Source organism: Rhinopithecus roxellana, chromosome 10 (assembly GCF_007565055.1).
Source record: "Rhinopithecus roxellana isolate Shanxi Qingling chromosome 10, ASM756505v1, whole genome shotgun sequence".
In the NCBI taxonomy this organism is placed as follows: domain Eukaryota; kingdom Metazoa; phylum Chordata; class Mammalia; order Primates; family Cercopithecidae; genus Rhinopithecus; species Rhinopithecus roxellana.
The window spans coordinates 86,176,890-86,196,208 of NC_044558.1; the positions used below are offsets into that span (position 1 = coordinate 86,176,890).

At 43.0% G+C, this 19,319-nt stretch overlaps 1 protein-coding gene and 1 long non-coding RNA gene across 2 annotated transcripts in view; one reads left to right on the top strand and one right to left on the bottom strand.

Annotated features, from left to right (window-relative positions):
• Positions 1-19,319, top strand: part of LOC115900022 — a 204,747-nt gene that overhangs the window by 74,315 nt on the left and 111,113 nt on the right. The gene's annotated exons all lie outside the window — the stretch shown is intronic.
• CCDC60 (coiled-coil domain containing 60) overlaps positions 1-19,319 on the bottom strand; it is a 208,026-nt gene that overhangs the window by 13,930 nt on the left and 174,777 nt on the right. Inside the window, exons 8-11 of the mRNA XM_010368272.2 lie at positions 12,919-13,003; positions 9,517-9,588; positions 6,706-6,768; positions 5,893-6,018 (exon numbers count right to left, since the gene is read on the bottom strand). Coding sequence (XP_010366574.1) covers positions 5,893-6,018; positions 6,706-6,768; positions 9,517-9,588; positions 12,919-13,003 — 346 coding nt within the window. The remainder of the gene's footprint in view (positions 1-5,892; positions 6,019-6,705; positions 6,769-9,516; positions 9,589-12,918; positions 13,004-19,319) is intronic.

Here is a 19,319-nt window from a genome sequence, read left to right on the forward strand (position 1 = left end):
GGTATTAAGCTCTGTACCCAATAGTTATATTTTCTGCTCTTCCCCCTCCTCCCACCATACCCCCTCAAAGTAGACTCCAGTGTCTGTTGTTTCCTCCTTTGTGTTCATAAATTCTTATCATTTAGCTCCCACTTATAAGTGAGAACATGTAGTATTTGGTTTTCTGTTCCTGCGTTAGTTTGCTAGGATCATAGCTTTCAGCTCCATCTATGTTCCCAAAAAATACATGATCTCATTCCTTTTTATGGCTGCATAATATTCCGTGGTGTATATGTACCACTTTTTTAATCCAGTCTGTCATTGATGGGCATTTAGATTGATTCTGTGTCCTTACTATTGTGAATAGTGCTGCAGTGAACATTCACATGCATGTGTCTTTATGGTAGAATGATTTATGTTCCTTTGGGTAGTATATACCCAGTAATGGGATTGCTGGATTAAATGGTAGTTCTGTTTTTAGCTCTTTGAGGGATAGTCATACTGCTTTCCACAATGGTTGAACTAATTTACACTCCCACCAACAGCATATAAGGATTCCTTTTACTCCACAACCTCGCCAGCATCTGTTATTTTTTGACTTTTTAATAATAGTCATTCTGACTGTTATGAGATGGTATCTCCTTGTGGTTTTGATTTGCATTTCTCTAACGATCAGTGATGTTGAGCTTTTTAAAATATGCTTCTTGGCCACATGTATGTCTTCTTTTAAGAAAGTGTTTGTTCATATCCTTTGCCCACTTTTCAATGGGTTGTTTTTCTCTTGTAAATTTCTTTAAGTTCCTTACAGATTCTGGGTATTAGACCTTTGTCAGATGCATAGTTTGCAAATATTTTCTCCCATTCTATGGGTTGTCAGTTTACTCTGTTGATAGCGTCTTTTGCTGGGTGGAAGCTCTTAAGTTCAATTAGATCCCATTTGTCAATTTTTGCTTTTGTTGCAATTGCTTTTGGTGTCTTTGTCATAAAATCTTGCCCATTCCTAGGTCTGGGATGGTATTGCCTAAGTTGTCTTCCAGGGAGTTTTTAGTTTTGGGTTTTACATTTAAGTCTTTAATCCATCTTGAGTTGATTTTTCTGTATGGTGTAAGGGAGGGGTCCAGCTTCAATCTTCTGCATATGGCTAGCCAGTTATCCCAGCACTATTTACCAAATAGAGAGTCTTTTCTCCATTGCTTGTTTTTGTCACCTTTGTTAAAGATCAGATGGTCACAGATGTGCAGCCTTACTCTGGGCTCTCTATTCTGTTCTATCAGTCTATATGCCTGTTTTTGTACCAGTACCATGCTGTTTTGGTCACTGTCACCTTGTAGTATAGTTTGAGGTCAGGTGATGTGATTCCTCCAGTTTTCTTCTTTTTGCTTAAGATTGCCTTGGTTATTCAGGCTCTTTTTTGGTTCCATATAATTTTTAAAATAATTTTTTTCTAGTTCTGTGAAGAATATCTTTTTGGTAGTTTGATAGGAACATAATTGAATCTATAAATTGCTTTGGGCAGTATAGCCATTTTAGTGATATTGATTCTTCCTACTCATGAGCATGGGATGTTTTTCCATTTGTTTGTATCTTCTCTGATTTCTTTGAGCTGTGTTTTGTAATTCTTATTGTAGAAATCTCTCTTCCCTGATTAGCTGTATTCCTAGGTATTTTTTGTGGCAGTTGTGGATGAAATTACCTTTCTGATTTGGCCCTCAGTTTGGTTGTTATTGGTGTATTGGGATGCTAGTGATTTTTGTACATTGATTTTGTATCCTGAAACTTGTTTATCAGCTGAATGAGCTTTTGGGCTGATACTATGGATATTTCTAGATATAGAATCATGTCATCTGCAAGCAGAGATAGTTTGACTTCCTCTCTTCCTATTTGGATGTGCTTTATTTCTTTCTCTTGCCTGATTGCTCTGGTTAAGACTTCCAATAGTACAACAAATGGAAGTGGTGGGAGAGGACATCCTTGTCTTGTGCTGGTTGTCAAGAGGAATGCTTCCAGCTTTTGCCCATTCAGTATGATGTTGGCTATGGATTTGTCATAGATGGCTCTTATTATTTTGAGGTATGTTCCCTCAATACCTAGTTGATTGAGAGCTTTTAACATGGAGCAATGTTGAATTTTATCAAAAGCCTTTTCTCCTTCTGTGGTTTTTGTCTTTAGTTCTCTTTATATGATAAATCATATTTATTAATTTTTGTATGTTGAACCAACCTCATATCCCAGGTACAAAGCCTACTTGATCATGGTGGATTAGCTTTTTGATATGCTGCTGGATTTGGTTTGCAAGTATTTTGTTGAGAATTTTTGCATTGATATTCATCAAAAATACTGGCTTGAAGTTTTCTTTTTTTGTGGTGTCTCTGCCAGGTTTTGGAATAAAGATGATATGGCCTCATGGAATGAGTTGGGAAGAAGTCCCTTCTCCTCAATTTTTGGAATACTTTCTGTAGAAATGGTACCAGCTCTTGTTTTTACATCTGATAGAACTTGGTTGTTAATCCATCAGGTCCTGGGCATTTTTTTGGTTGGTAGGCTATTCTATTACTGATTCAATTGTAGAGTTTGATATTGATCTGTTCAGGGAATCAGTTTCTTCCTGGCTCAGTCTTGGGAGGGTGTATGTGTCCAGGAATTTATCTGTCTCTTCCAGGTTTTCTAGTTTGTGTACATAGAGGTGTTTGTAGTAGTTTCTGATGGTTGTTTTTATTTCTGTGGGGTCAGTAGTAACATTCCCTTCATCATTTCTAATTGTGTTTTTTGGATCTTCTCTGTTTTCTTCTTAATTAGTCCAGCTAGTGGCCTATTTATTTTATTATTCTTTTTCAAAAAATCAACTTCTGGATTTGTTTGTCTTTTGAATGGTTTTTCATGTCTTGATTTCCTTCAGTTCAGGTCTGATTTTTGTTATTTCTCATCTTCTGCTAGCTTTGGGGTTGGTTTGTTCTTGCTTTTCTAATTCTTTCAGTTGTGAATTTAGGTTGTTAATTTGAGATCTTTATAACTTTTTGATGTGGGTATTTAGTGCTATGAGTTGCCCTCTTAATACTGCCTTAGCTGTGTCCCAGAGATTCTGGTATATTGTATCTTTGTTCTCATTATTTTTGAAAAACTTCTTGATTTCTGCCTTAATTTCATTATTTACTCAAAAGCCATTTAGGAGCATGTTGTTTACTTTCCATGTAATTGTACAATTTTGAGTGATATTCTTTGTGTTGACTTCTATTTTTATTGTACTATGGTCTGAGAGTGTGTTTGGTATGATTTTGGTTCTTTTACATATATTGAGGATTGTTTTAGGTCCAATTATGTGGTCAATTTTAAGTATGTGCTATGTGGTGATAAGAAGAATGTATATTCTGTTGTTTTTGGGTGGAGACTTCTGTAAAGGTCTGTCAGATCCATTTGTTCCAATGCTGAGTTTAGGTCCAGAAAATCTTTGTTAATTTTCTGCCTCAATTATCTGTTTAATACTGTCAGTAGAGTGTTGAAGTCTCCCACTATTATTGAGTGGGAGTCTGTGTCTCTTTGTAGGCCTCTAAGAACTTGTTCTATAAATCTGGGTGCTCCTATGTTGGATGCATATATATTTATGATAGTTAGGTCTTCTTGTTGAATTTGAACCCTTTACAATTATGTAATGCCCTTCCTTGTCTTTTATGATCTTTGCTTGTTTCAAATCTGTTTTGTCTGAAATTAGGATGGCAATGCCTGCTTTTTTCTGTTTTCCATTTGCTTGGTAGGTTTTCCTTCATCCCTTTATTTTGAGCCTATAACTGTCATTATACATGAGATGAGTCTCTTAAAGACAGCATACCATTGGGTCTTGCTTTGTTATCCAGCTTGCCACTCTGTGAATTTTAAGTGGTGCATTTAGCCCATTTACATTCAAGGTTAGTATTGATATGTGTGGATTTGATCCTGTCACTGTGCTGTTAGCTGGTTATTATGCTGGCTTGTTTGTGTGGTTGCTTTACAGTGACACTGGTCTGTATGTTTAAGTGTGTTTTTATATTAGCTGATAGCAGTCCTTCCTTTCTATATTTAGTACTCCTTTCAAGATTTCTTGGAAGGCATGCTTGGTGGTGATTAAGTCCCTCAACATTTGCTTATCTGAAGAGGATCTTATTTCTCTTTCACGTAGGAAGCTTAGTTTGTCTGGATATGAAATTCTTGGTTGAATATTTTTTTCTTTAAGGATATTGAATATAGTCCCCCAATCTCTTCTGGTTTATAGGGTTTCAGCTGAGAGGTCTGCTGTTAGCCTGATGGGGATCCCTTTTTTGGTGACCTGCCCTTTCTCTCTAGCAGCCCTTAACATTCTTCATTTTGACCTTGGAAAATCTGCTGATTATGTGTCTTGGGGATGACCTTCTTGTGTAGACTCTTGCAGGAGTTGTCTGTATTTCCTGAATTTGACTATTGGCTTCTCTAGCAAGGTTGGGAAAGTTTTCATGGATGACATCCTGAAATATATTTTCCAAGTTGTTCAGCATGACTCTTTGGGTTTGAATTCTAGCTTTACTACTTAGCCACTGGAGAACCTTTGATAAGAGACCTCTCTGAGCTCACTTTTATCATCTACAAAATAAGTCTAATGATAGCACCTACCTCATAGGATTGTTGTGAGCATTAAATGATATGTAAATACAAAGCTCTTACATCCATGACTGGTACATAGTAAGTGCCCTGGGAATATCATCTATGTTTATTAAAGTGAAAATATTGTTTCCAGCTGTGTGTGGCTCATGCTTGCAAACCCAGCATTTTGGGAAGCCAAGGTGAGAGGACTGCTTGAGGCCAGGAGTTTGACACCAGCCTGGGCAATATAGCGAGACCCTATCTGTAAAAAAAATACCCCAAAACCAAAAAACAAAACCAAAAACCTTAGCACTTGAGGCTGCAGTAAGGTATGATCATGCCACTGAACTTCCAGCCTGTGTAATAGAGCAAAACCCTATCTCAAAAAAATAAATAAATAAATAAAATAAAATAAAGTAAAATAAAATAAAATAAAATGCTGCTTCCTCCAAGGAGATCTTTCTGAGGGCTGTCCTGGGCCAGGCGGGGCATCCCTTTTGTGTTCCCTTAGCAGGCTGCTTCCTCCCACAACCTCCAGACCCCTGCGTGCTAATTTCCTGTTTACTTTTCCATCTTCCCTACTGGACTCTTAGCTCCCAGAAGAAGAGAGCAAGGATTAGTCTTCTCCAAACCCTAGCCTCAGAGCATTCAGCCCATCAGTGCTGTGAGAATGAGAGTGCAGCGGGCCATAATGCAAACTTTGTTGTATAGATATATTTATTGGGGTGGATGGTCTCTGGAGTCAAGGGGTAAGCTAGAAAGGGAGGAAATTATTGGGTTGTCAGAACAGAGAAGAAAAGCTTTCAATAGCTTTCTGGTGCTCTTAAAATCAAATCCCACATCATAACTCTGGCATTTGTGGCTTGCATGATGCAGCCCTCATCTACCACTTGTCCGTCCTCTTCAAATTCTCCATGTCCCTTCTGGACTTGGGACTTTGCATGCACTTTTCCTTCTACCTGGAATGTAATTCCACCTTCTCATCACACTGCCGGCTCTTCCTTATCCTTCAGGACTCATCTGAAAGTCACCTCCTCAGAGAGGTCTTCCCAGATTTCCCAATCTAGATTAGGTACCTATGCTGTCTGTCTCTCTCTCTTGTAGCACCCTGTTCTCTTACTGTAGGACAATGATTATAATTTGTACCTACATATTTATGATGCAATTAATTTGTTTCTGCCCATATTTTCCAGAAGACTGTGAGCTCCCTGAGGACAGAGAGCAAGCTCTTCTTTGTGATATAGCCCCAGCACCTGGCACCTGGCAGGTATATAGTAGGTACCCAGTGAATGCCCTTCAAATGAATGGATATATGTGTGCCCTTACTTCATGAGGATTTCCATCTTGTCCTGCAGGCAGAAGCCAGCCTCCTGGGCTACGCTGTAAAACTTGGCCCTCATGCTGTTACACACCCCACTCTTGTACTGGATGTTGATGTCACAATTAGTGCGGCTGTGGACACAGATAAGAAGGGCTTGGGGGATGGAGCCCAGGGATGTCCCCTAGTAACCTGGGTCCCACTCTGGCCCCCCTTGGCCCCAAGGTGCTCTGCATGTAGGACTCCCTGTAGCCACCTGGGTTCTCTGCCCTCACCTGGAGCCTTCCTAAGCATCCCCCTGGATGTAGGAAGGACAGATCTTCCCAATAGCATCAGGATGGTTGTTCAGACCCTATTAAATGAGCCCACAGTGAGACAGCTGGTCACTGGAGCCCAGCGAATGTTAAGGATGGGAGATGGAATTTGGAGCTGGGAGATTCAGGCTCAAAGTCCAGCTCCACCACTTCTTAGCTGTGTGGCCTCAGGCAAGACATTTCACATGGCCAGGTTTCTGCCTGCTCCTTTGTAAGATGGGATAATGCCCCTGCCTCATAGGATCGGTTTTGAGGAACAAGGAAGGTAATGAAGACAGAATGCTTTTCATGGTGCCTGGCACAGCGGAGGAGTTTGCCATTGTCTGCCATTGCTGCTCAGCTTCTTGACTATGAGTCCCTAAACCTGGGGATCCCGTGTCCTTCATCATCGTCTATGGCTGTAGGGAGTCTGGTCTGCATTCGGTCATTTCCACACCCCTGGAATATAGAGGGTGTGGTCACCACATTCCCTGTTGTGTGGCTCCTTCCATTGCCCTCCTGGCTTACTTTTTAGACTTCTTCTGGACTGGTTGGATGTGGCTTTCTGCACTTGTACTGCTGGATCTCTCACTGAAACACAAAAGGATGGTTGCAAGTGGCTCAGAGTCTGCTTTTCAAGAAAAGGGTGTCCCCAGGGCTCCATGGCACCTGCTAGCTTCCAGAATTCAGGCAAGGGAGGTGGTGCTAATCAAGGTAGCAGTCACAGAACTCTATGAATTTCTTCCCACCTCTTGGCCTTTCCTCCTGCCATATTCCTGCCTGGAGGGTCCTCTTTGTTTATTTTCTACCAACTTAAATCCTACCCTGCCTTATGGTCCACGACAAGTCCTGTGTATCTGAACTCTCCTGTCTAATTTTGACCTTCCGACTCTGCGTATTGTCAGGATTATGTCTTTTCTGGATCTCAGTTTCATTTGTGTAAAACTGTTCTCTTTGTCTGGAGGGTGAATTGGCTTAGGACCTTTCCATACTCCTCTCCATACCCAACACTTAACACTGGGCCAGGTGCAGATTTAGTGAAGCCCAACACCCATTGTACCCCTTGTCAGTCTGTGAGCAAGCAGCTCCCCTCTGGATGGTCAGTTTCCTCATCTGTGACCCATCAGCTCATCATGCCATCCAACCCTTTCTAGGTGTGGATGATTGAATCCTCATATGGATACACCCTCTTGTGACTCTGCCTGGGCAAGCTTCCTAGAGGGGGATGAAGAGCCCCTACCCCTGCCCACCACCCCCGCTCATGCCTTTCTCCAGGATCCTTGTTTAGGGACTTGGGCTTTCAGCACCATTGTCTAGCACCTTCTTTCTGACTGTGTTTCCCCTTCTTTCTTCCAAATGCTTGGAAAACTGTCTGACCACTTTATCTGTGTGGCTCTGGGGGAGGGGGTGGTAAGACTGTTTTCCTTATTAATAGGATGTGTGGGTAACCTTTTGCTTCTAGCCCTGTGGCATTTGGGACTTCTTTAGGCAGGCAGGCCTGGCCATTTTCCAGACCCCTCCCCATAGAAAAGGTCCTGGCCTTTGCTGGTTTCCCCAGAAGCTCACAGGACTAGACCTGGAGGTCTTAGGCCTAGTAAGCAAATCCTCATCCTACTTGGGTAAGAAGCAGGCCCCCATTAACAATATCCAGAAAGCCTTGATTTTGGATTCCAACCAGCTGCCGTAATCCCTGCAGATGAATTCTTTGGGGCAGCGTGGTGGCCCTGACCTTCCTCCTGTAGATGGCTCTCTTCTTTTCAAGAGCTTTGACAGTGATTGAGGGAGGAGGTGAGAGGTAAGGAAGGTGGTGTTATTAGTGAGTGATAAGCAAGAGACAGAAATAAGCAGCAAAAGACCCTTCTGCCTGTCTCACTCTGCACCCCCCGCCTGGCCCTCTTTGAGTTTCAGCTGCACTGGTCTTTGCTTGGTGCTCCTGAGCTTCCTCCTGCCCCAGGATCTTTGCACACGCTATTGCCCCTGCTTGGAACAGCATTCCCACCTTTTCCACCTCATAGTCTAGTCAATTCTCCTTTGTCCTTAAGTTCTCAGCTTAAACATCAGACGCAGTGTTGGTTAGCACCCAGTACCCCTACTTCTTTTTCAGAACACTTCACAGTCATGATGTTGTGGCTAGCTGTGGGATTATCTGAGAAATGTTTGACTCTCCCATTAGATCAGCAGTTCTTAAGCCTGGGTAGAATTCAAGGGGTCTGTGAATGCAGATGGGAAAAAAGTTGCATCTTTAGTTGAACTAACCTTCAACCAAAATGGAAATTACAGGTATTTGCCTATCACATTACACTTGTGAGAGATATTTTGAAAAATCATTTATACTCAACACTAATCCAAAATTACAGGAGTTGAGTTTTGTTATATAATGCATTGTGAAAGACACACATAGATTACCATATTCCAAATTTGATTGTAATATAGCAATCTAGATTACTATAAATATCTTAGTGATCTTTTGTAATGTATAGTATGCATTTAAAAACATCTTTCTTAAAGGAGTCCATAGGTTTTCTCAGACTTCCAAGGAGTCCATGGCACATAAAAGGTTATAACCCCAGCCCAGACACAGAGATCCACGAGGGCAGGCTGTGTTTGTTTCATTTGCTGCTGAATCCCCCAAACCTAGCACAGTTACTGGCACAGACGGGGAATCTAAGAATGTTCTCTAAATGGGCCGGGCTCATGCCTGTAATTCCAGCACTTTAGGAGGCCGAGGGAGGCAGATCACTTGAGGTCAGGAGTTCAAGACCAGCCTGGCCAACATGGTGAAACCCCGTCTCTACTAAAAATACAAAAATTAGCAGGGCATAGTGGTGCGTGCCTGTAATCCCAGCTACTCGGGAGGCTGAGGAAGGAGAATCACTTGAACCCAGGAGGTGGAGATTGCAGTCAGCCGAGATCACACCACTGCACTCCAGCCTGGCTGACAGAGCAACACTCCATCTCAAAAAAAAAAAAAAAAAAAAAAAAAAAAAGAAAGTATTCTCTAAATGAACAAATAAATTGGGGGAAGATCTCCACCTCCCCCATTATAAATTACCCAAGTAGAGAGAAAGAGACATAGTCTTGTACCACATCCTCCCTACCTCACTTCTCCATGACTAGAAGATTTTAACTTGATGGTATATAATTGTTGGGGAGAAATACCTGAATTCTCACCCCTGGTCCTGCAGTAAAGGAGCTTGTTTCTAATGAGGTCATAAGAAGGAAAAAGTTCCCTCTTCCCTGTCCCACTTTCCATGGTCTGGGGAGGCGCGTCCCTACAGTGGTTCCTGTAACTGTGGGCTGCCTTCCAAGGCACCTGCTGCAGGCTCCAGACTTTCCTACCTTGATTTGTGGGTGGTCTGCATTTCCTTATAAGCAGAATTACTCTTGTTTTGTTTCAGCACTGACAAGAGGCTGCAAGGCAAAACGAGTCCTTTAACAAGCCGCTGAATTAATGAAGCTTTTGTGCAGTAACTACGTGTGAGAGGAGGGGGAATTCTCTTTCTAGAGCAAGAATCTTCAGACTCTACTGAGCTCAGCACTCACCTGGAGAGTTTGCTAAGAATACAGATTCCTCGGCCACATTTTCTGGGACTTGAATCATTGCCTGGACGGGGGCCCCAGAAGGTGCATTTAGCTCACACATATAGGTAGGTACACACACACACCCTCTCCTAAAATTCCCCACCATACAGAAAATACTGTGAAATAATGCCCACCTGAAGTGCTTGTTAAAAAAATATAGCTACTGGCCAGGCGTGGTGGTTCATGCCTGTAATCCCAGCACTTTGGGAGGCCGCGGCGAGCAGATCACTTGAGGTCAGGAGTTCCAGACCAGCCTGGCCAACATTGCAAAACCCCGTCTCTACTAAAAACACAAAAATTAGCTGGGCATGGTGGTGCATGCCTGTAATCCCAGCTACTTGGGAGGCTGAGGTGGGAGAATCGCTTGAACCAGGGAAGCGGAGGTTGCAGTGAGCCGAGATCGTACCACTTCATATAAATACACACACACACACACACACACACACACACACACACACACACACACACATATATATCTTGCTACCTCTGGATATTCTGATTCCGTGGGTTCTGGGATGAGGAAGGATAGAAATCTGTATTTTTCACAAGTAACCCAACTGCTTCTGATCTTCAGGGACACTGCTACAAGATTTTAAGAAAAGGCTGTATTTTTAGATGACTAGGGGCAGCCCGGCCTTGAGGCTGGGGGCTGGATGTGCTGGCTTGTGGGGATTTCTGAAAGCCCCACAGTTCGATATCAGCCTTGATGGGAGCAGATTTGGGATCTAAAGTGAGACAGGAATCCAGCTCTAAAGTGAGGGGCAAAAGAGAATCTGCAGCTTTTCCTAACCGTCTCTCTGTAGCTCTGTATTGAAGCTTCAATATCTGCTGCCTTAGCAAAAGATTAGGGAGATTTTTTTTCCCAGAGGAATTTATGAGGAAGGGAAACTTCAACACATTCTTGCTCTGTAACCATGGTTATTTTATCATTAAATTGAAAGCAGAGGCCATGTGATGGGTCTCATGAGAACCAGGTTCTAGTGTGGTTTTGTCTTTGAAGACCTTGTGGAAGTCACTGCTTGTTGCTCTTTGACATCTGTGAGATGGAGTCATGGTAATGGTGAATGTACCTGTCTCAGCAGGAGAAGATTCCATGGGGCAACATGTGTGGGATAAAAGTAACAACCGTCCTCACCACCATCCCCACCACCAACCTCACTGCCATTTATTGAATACTTACTCTATGCCAGGCACATGGTAGTATGTTATATAAATGCATTATCTGATTAAATGCTTAAAATGTTTCATTGAAGTAGATGTTATTTCCATAACATTAGTAATATTTTACAGGGATAATATCTAATTCTCACTACAACCCTTTGGGATAGGCTGCTAATGAGCCTCATTTTACAGAATGAGAATCAGACTCAGAGAGGTGAAGCAACTTACCCAACATCACCCAGCAATTAGTCATGGCCATGGAGACTGACCTTCGTTTGTCTGGTTCCAAAGCCAATGCTTTGATGTGACACAATCTCATTTTATAGATGAGAAAACTGAGGTTTAGAGAAAGGCTAGATGACTTGTCCAAGGGCCGCAGGTTTTGGATCCATGTCAGTCTGACTCCAAAGCCAGTGCTTGTGCTGTGAGTTCTTACAAAGGAAGGAACCTCATTGAGCTGATGCTTCATTATTATTGTCTGTCTCTAATGCTTACAAATCAGGCACAGCAGTGGGGGCCTTATGGGTCAAGGTTGCATCTGAGTGCCTCCAAGTGCCACCTTCCAGAGAAGCCCCAATGAGAGTTGAGGCAGCAGCCAGCGAATTCATCGTTCGCAAGCAGAGGTGAGGTATGATGCACGTGAAAGTGCACAGTGAACTGTAATTATGGTAATAACAATAACCAATAAGTCATAGTTGGCATCCCAGTGGGCTGAAGGCAATGATGAACCTCTTCTAGTGCCTCATTTATTTCCACAAAGGAATTTGCTTACTCAAAGGAATCCACACTTAGGAAGGGAACTCTGGCTCTAGGCTGTGTGCTCTCTGGGGCTTTTAGAGGTCAGAAGTGTGGTGGACGCGGCTTCCCACCAGAAAGAGGATGTCTTAGGTTCAGGTCTGGTAGTACCTCCTTATGAGCCAATCATATCAGTTGCCGGCTTGAAACTTCAAAGGATTCCTGCTGCTCTTAGAATAAAAACCAGAGTCCTTGAGTTTCATCCCTTTTTGGCTGCATTCCAGTTCCTTGAAGGTGTTGTGGTCCCTTTTGACCACATTTGCACATGTGCTGCCTATAATACTCTCTTCCCCACCTCCCTACCCACCCATGCCAGCCTCATCAGGCTGGCTCATTTACATGCTTCATCCAAATCTCAGCTTAAAGCTTCTTCCTTGGAGGAAACTTCTCTGATCCCCATCCCCAACCCAGACTAGGTCAAATGCTCTTATTATTTGTTCTCACAGTTTCAAGCTTTCCTTTCATGGACACTTCTCACAATAATAATGAGTACACAGCCCACACGTGTTCGTAAGTATTCACTCAAAGGATGAAGGAATAACCAGACGATTCCTGAGAGGCAGTGTGGCTGAGTGGCAAAGAGAAGAATGGTTTTTGGAATTAGAAATATCTGGATTTGCCAGGTATGGTGATTCACACCTGTAATCCCAGCATTTTGGGAGGCCGAGGTGGGAGGATTGCTTGAGCCAGGAGTTTGAGACCCGCCCGGGCAGTATAGCGAGACCCTGTCTCTGCAAAATAAAAAAAAAAAAAAAATTCACCAGGTGTGGTGGTGTGTGTCTGTAGTCCCAGTTACTTAGGAGGCTGAGTTGGGAGGCTCACTTGAGCCCAGGAGTTGGAGGCTTCAGTGAGCTATGATTGTGCTGCTGCACTTCAGTTTGGGCAACAGAGCGAGACCCTGTCTCTAAAACAAAAATAAACCGGTAAGAAAGGTCTAGATTAGAGTCATGACCTTATCATTCACTAGCTGAGTGACCTTGAACTAGTCACATAGGCTCTCTGGGCCTCATTTCCTGATTTGTAAAATAAAGATAACAGTACCTACCTTGTAGGATTATTGTAAGAACTCAGAGAGGTGATACACATAAACAACACAGCTCAGTGCCCGTCACAGAGAAAATGCTCAACAGCTGGCAACTACTACTGTTAATGTGATTGCTATTATTCTAAGCTTTATTTGCCCCAGGAGTCAAGAGCACATACCTGGGTGCTTTCCTTTGCGTCCCATTTTCTATCGTGATTGTCCTCCGGGCATCTTCCCGAACCATCTCCAGGAGCTTCTGCAGATCTGATGAGAATATGAGAGGTCACTCTTGACCAGAAGCCATGCCTGAGACAGGATTGTGCAGGACAGGGTGCAGCCCCCAAGCTGGGGTCACCTCTACTCCTGAGGGTTGGGGATCTGGAGAGGGATTCCACTGGGCTCCAGAAGAGGTGGCTCATAGTGTTGGGCATGTTGCAAATCTAACCATGCCATGCCCCTGCTTAAGACCCATCAGTGGCTCTCTGTGTTACCTTTGGCTAATGCCTGTAACGCCAGTACTTTGAGAGGTCAAGGCGGGCAGATCACTTGAGGCCAGGAGTTTGAGACCAGCCTGGCCAACATGGTGAAACCCTACCTCTAAAAAAATATAAAAATTAGCTGGGTGTGGTGGTGGATGCCTGTGATCTCAGCTTCTTGGGGAGCTGAGGCATGAAAATTGCTCGAACCTGAGAGGCAGAGGTTGCAGTGAGCTGAGATCGTGCCACTGCACTCCAGCCTGGGTGATACAGTTAGACTCTGAATCAAAATCATAACAATAATAATAAAATAAGAAATAAAGCTTAAATAAATTATTTCAACACAGCCTGTGAGGCCTGCCAGGATCCAGCTACTCTTTTTATCCCCGGTTTCATCTCCCTTCCCTTCCCCACCTTCGACTCTACTGCAGCCGGAGAGAACTGTTTCCAAACCTGAGAAGGAATCATCTTGCTCAGGAAAACCCTCTCTGATCTCCGTAGGCCTGAATTTTTAAACCAGCAATCCACAGGCTGAATTCAGCTTACAAATGTGTTTTATTTGATTCCATGCGGATGCCAACCTTTTTTTTTTTTTTTTGAGACGGAGTCTCGCTCTGTCGCCCAGGCTGGAGTGCAGTGGCCTGATCTCAGCTCACTGCAAGCTCCGCCTCCCGGGTCTACGCCATTCTCCTGCCTCAGCCTCCCGAGTAGCTGGGACTACAGGCGCCCGCCATCTCGCCCGGCTAATTTTTTGTATTTTTTAAGTGGAGACGGGGTTTCACTGTGTTAGCCAGGATGGTCTCGACCTCCTGACCTTGTGATCCGCCCGCCTCGGCCTCCCAAAGTGCTGGGATTACAGGCTTGAGCCACCGCGCCCGGCCGGATGCCAACCTTTTAACACTGGAAGATTTCACATGAAAATCGAGACCTCCAGCTTCCCTAGAAAAGAGTCTGAGATGGGACTACACTGCCCCCATTCCTGCTGCATGCTGGACATGCCTTTAGATAGGTGAGTGTTCTCCATTTCCCCACAGCTCCCACCACTCCTCCTTGCCTTCGCCTAACTTTTATTTTCATATTTAGTATTGATTTTGGCTGGGTGCAGTGGCTCACACATATAATCTCAGCACTTTGGGAGGCCAAGGTGGGAGGATTGCTTGAGTTCAGGAGTTCGAGGCCAGCCTGGGCAACATGGAGAAACCACCATCTCTACTAAAACAAAAATATAAAATATTAGCTGGGCATGGTGGGGTGCACCTGTATTCCCAGCTATTCAAGAGGCTGAGGTGGGAGAATCACCTGAGCCTGGGAAGTCAAGGCTGCAGGGAGCCAAGATCATACCACTGCTCTCCAGCCTGAATGACAGAGTGAGACCCTGTCTCTGAAAAAAGAATATTGTTGATTTTTGTATAGTGTAGAAATATTTCTTCATACCTGACTGTTACGGGTTGAAATGTGCGACCCTCTCTGCCAAGATATGCTGAAGTCGATGACCTTATTTGGAAATAGGGTCACTGCAGATGTAATGACCGTTGTGTCATTTAACAATGGGGACACATCTTGTGAAATGCATCATTAGGCGATTTTGTCATTGTGTGAACATTATAGAGTGCACTCACACAAACCTAGATGGCGTAGCTTAGTATACACCTGGGCATAGCTTACTATACACTTGGTACATACAGCTTTTTTGTTCCCAGGCCACGAACCTGTACAGCATGTTACTGTACTGAATACTGTAGGCAATTATAATACAATGTTAAGTATTTGTGTATCTAGGGATAACATAGAAAAGGTACAGCCAAAATAGGGTATAAGAGATAAAAAATAGTACACAATATAGGGTACTTATCATAAATGGAGCTTCCAGGACTGAAAATTGCTCTAGGTGAGTCCGTGAGTGTGTGGTGAGTGAATTCGAAGGCCTAGGACATTACCATGGACTTTATAAACACTGTACATTTAGGCTACACTAAATTTACCAAAAATGTTTTTCTTTCTTCAATAATAAATTAAACTTAGCTCACTGTACTTTTTTACTTTATAAGCATTACATTTTTTAAACTTCTTGACTCTTTTGTAATAACAGCATAAAACACAAACACATTTTATATCTGTAAAAAACGTTTTTAATATCCTTATTCTATAAACATTTTTCTATTTTAAAAAATTTTTTACTTTTAAAATATTTTTGTTAAAAACTAAGGGCAGATGCTGTGGCTCATGCCTGTAATCCCAGCACTTTGGGAGGCCGAGGTGGGTGGATCACCTGATGATGGGAGTTCAAGATCAGCCTGGCTAACATGGTGAAACCCTGTCTACTAAAAATACAAAAAAAAAAAAAAAATTAGCCAGGTGTGGTGGCAGGTGCCTGTAATCCCAGCTACTTGGGAGGCTCAGGGAGGAAAATCACCTAAACCCGGGAGGTGGAGGTTGCAGTGAACCGAGATTGTGCCACTGCACTCCAGCCTGGGCAACGTGAGTGAAACTCTGTCTCAGGGAAAAAAAAAAAGAAAAGAAAAGAAAAGGAAACTAAGCCACAAACACACACATTAGCCTAGGCCTCTACAGGGTCAGAATTATCAATATCGCTGTCTTTCACCTCTACATCTTGTCCCCCATAAGTTCTTCAGAGGCGGTAACAAGTAACACACATGGAGCTGTCATCTCCCATGGTAACAATGCCTTCTTCTGGAATATCTCCTGAAGGATCTACCTAGGGCTGTTTTACGATTCACTTTCTTTTTATAAGTAGAAGGAATACACTCTAAAATCACAATAGAAAATAAAGTACAGTACTTACATAAACCAGTACCATAGTCATTTTATCATTATCAAGTACAGTACTATGTACTGTACATAATTGTGTTATACTTTTATATGCAGTACAGACCTGTGAATAGCATAGTGTGCTATGATATCATGATGGCTAAGATATATTAAACAATAGGATTTTTTCAGCTTCACTCTACTCTTATGGGATTACTGTCGTATATGTGGTCCATTGTTGACCGAATCATTGTCATGTGACACGTGATTGTAGTTAAGTCAAGGTGATGTCATATTGGAGTAGGATGAACCCTCTATCCAATGACTAGTGTCCTTATAAATAGGAAAGAGAGATACATAGGGAAATGGTGGCTATGTGATGACAGGGGCTCTAGATTCAAGTGATGCATTTATGAACCAAGGAATGCCAAGGATTGCCAGCACCCACCAGAAAAGTCAAGGAACGATTCTGTCCTGTGGATTTCGGAAGATGCATGGCCCTGTGGACACATTGGTTTGGATGTTTAGTATCCAGAGCTATGAGACAAAAAGTTTCTGTTGTCAGAAATTTTACAGCTGCTGTAGGAAATGAACACACTGACACTCCCAAAAGCTGGAAAATGAAATAGAGATGGAGTAAGCTACGTGCCTCAAGAAAAGTGGGAGAGTGGAAGTGAATGGTCCTGTCTTATGTCGATACATATTTGCAAATCCCTGGATATCTCAATTCTTTCCATTCCCTAGCATGGAATCTGCTTTGATACAAAACCATGAGCTTTGGGACTGCTTTTTCAGAATGTTTGTAGCTGTCCACGGTGCTGACATGTAACAGTGTGAGGTTGTCCTTTGATGACCGTGACTACTCCAGAATTTCTCCCCAGATTTATGAACAAGAAGAGGGAAGAAGGGACTTAGAGTGAGAAGAGGAGAAAATACATAGAGAGCCATTGGAGATCAGAGATATATCAAGAAATAAAAGAGAGGAGACTTTTGAGATGGTTTTTAAATAATTCCAGGAACTAAGAAGAAAACTACGACAGCCAACTACTGGAACTGGAGCAACCAAAGGGAGAGCCTTAAACATGTATTCCTAGTGGTGCAACCTGATTACATCTCAAAATGAACAAATATGCTAGATGGCTGTCTCCACTGCATAAAATAATTTTTGATTTTAATTTTCTGTCTTTGTGGGAAATATTGGTGGCTTGTACCATCTCAGAACAGAGAGCAGTGTGGCTGATGTTGGTTTCACGGAATTTTGATAGATCTATCACATTTTCCTCCCTCCTCTGGGGTTCTGGAAGAATGCTGTCTTCCCATCTCCATCCATTGCATCTGGTAGGTTGCCCACCTGTGGATTCCTGCAGCACACTGTCCTTCTGACCCCCATCACAGCATTGATTTCATGTGATAGCCATTTTCTGTTCACTTGCAGGTCTTCCCCTCTAGGCTGTGAGTTCCTTGATGTCGGGGGCCACATTTTATTTGTCTTTTTATTGATAGCACCTGGCAGCATGCTTAGCACATGGGGTCTCAGTCAATAGTTGCTAAGCGTAAAAGTGAACAACTAGGGAGAAAATAGAGGGGAGGATTTGGGACTATGTGTTAGATTTGGATATTGATGAACAATGACAATACCAGTGCAGACACCTCATTCCTTAGTGGATACCTGCAGTTGACTCAAGCTCAGATGTTAAAAGCCATACCTGGAAGGGGGTCATGAAGCCTAGTGCTTCCCAAGACCATTTGTGTGTTGTGTACATCCAGCTTTGCATATTAACGCAATTACTGGATGCTAGGAAAGAATGCCTTTCCTTAGTGACTTTGGAGCCATCTAGGCTGTGATAAATGTCAGCATTAAGCCATTTTCTACTCCAGCTCTCAATTTGCGGGCATGATTCCATTTAACCTGAACTTGACCTTTATTTTTGTCTTGTCATGCCCACCTTCCCTAGAGCCACAGGTCCTAGAATCCTTGGAGTGTGTCCAGAAGCCTATTAGCAAGGGAGCTGTGATTGGTTCTCCTAGTTTCTTCCCTTCTCTTTGGAGCCGAGCAGCAACATCTGACTGCTCCACCACTCCTACCCCCAACGCATAAGCAAACCAGCCTAAGGGCGGGTGGATATGGATATCAGCAAATGAGTACAGCTACCTGGTACATCAAGCAGCCCTCCCAGAGCACCAGATGTCAAATTATATCCCCAGAGAAAAAAATCCTGACTTCCTTTCTCCATTTCCCATGCCCAGCCTGTCTAAGAATCTCACCCTTGAATGCCTGAATCCATTTCTTCTTTTTGGGGAGGGGGAATAGAGGAGGTCTTTTTGTCATATGGGGCTAGTTTGAAGGGAAACATGAGATGGCATAGGACTCATATTTTGAGTTGTTATTTAAGTGAGTTTCTCCCTAATCGTTCCAAGACTCAGAGCTTCAAGACCAGCAGGAGGAATAGCCTGGGCTTTTGTTTCTTGGGAATCTTCCTGCCATTGATTTGGGGAGGGGTCATTCCACAGAGAGGCTGCAACCTGCTGTCTCCAATGATTGGCATCCACAAAGACTTCATTATTCAGAAGCCTTGGAAATTAGACCTTGGTCAAATAGTGTGTCTCTCAGAATAGGACTCATGAATTCAGAATCAACTTGAGGAGGTTTTAGAAGGCAAGAGAGGCTGGGAAATTAATCTACTTTTGTCAAGGCTGTGACAAATGGGATGGAGGTTAAGGTATAAATGGAGGAAAAGGTTTGGGAGGCTAAAGTAGCAAACTTTTCCTCTCAGAGGAAATTCACTTTTTTTCAGTCATTTTTGTGTTCCTACGGCGTGCTAGGATAAAGGTAAATAAGAGGTCACTGTTGCACACCTGCAGGGAGCTCACATTCCTTTTCCCCTTCTTTCTTAGTAATTGAACTGTGATTCTTTCTATGCGTATAAGGGGAAGCATTTGCTAGCTCATTTTTTTCAACATCCTTTGCAGCTGGGCATGGCCCTGTGACTAAGTTCTGGGCAATGAGATTTTGGTAGAAGTGTGATATAGGGCTCCTGAGTGGACTGCTTAAACTCCGCTGGGAATGGACACTTTCGTACTTTGCTTAATTCCTTTTACTTCCATCCTAGAATGTGAGTGTGATGGCTGGAGTTCTGGCAGCCATGGTGGACTATGAAGTGATGTTAAGGATGACACAGAAGAAAGCGGGGAAAGTAGGATCCCTGATGATCTATCGAAGCCACCTTACCAGCCCTGGACTGATCTTCTTAAACCTGTACAAAAAATAAGCTTTTATCTTTTTTAAGCCACTGTTTTTTAGGTCTCTGTACTGAGCCATAAGAAGTTCCTACTGG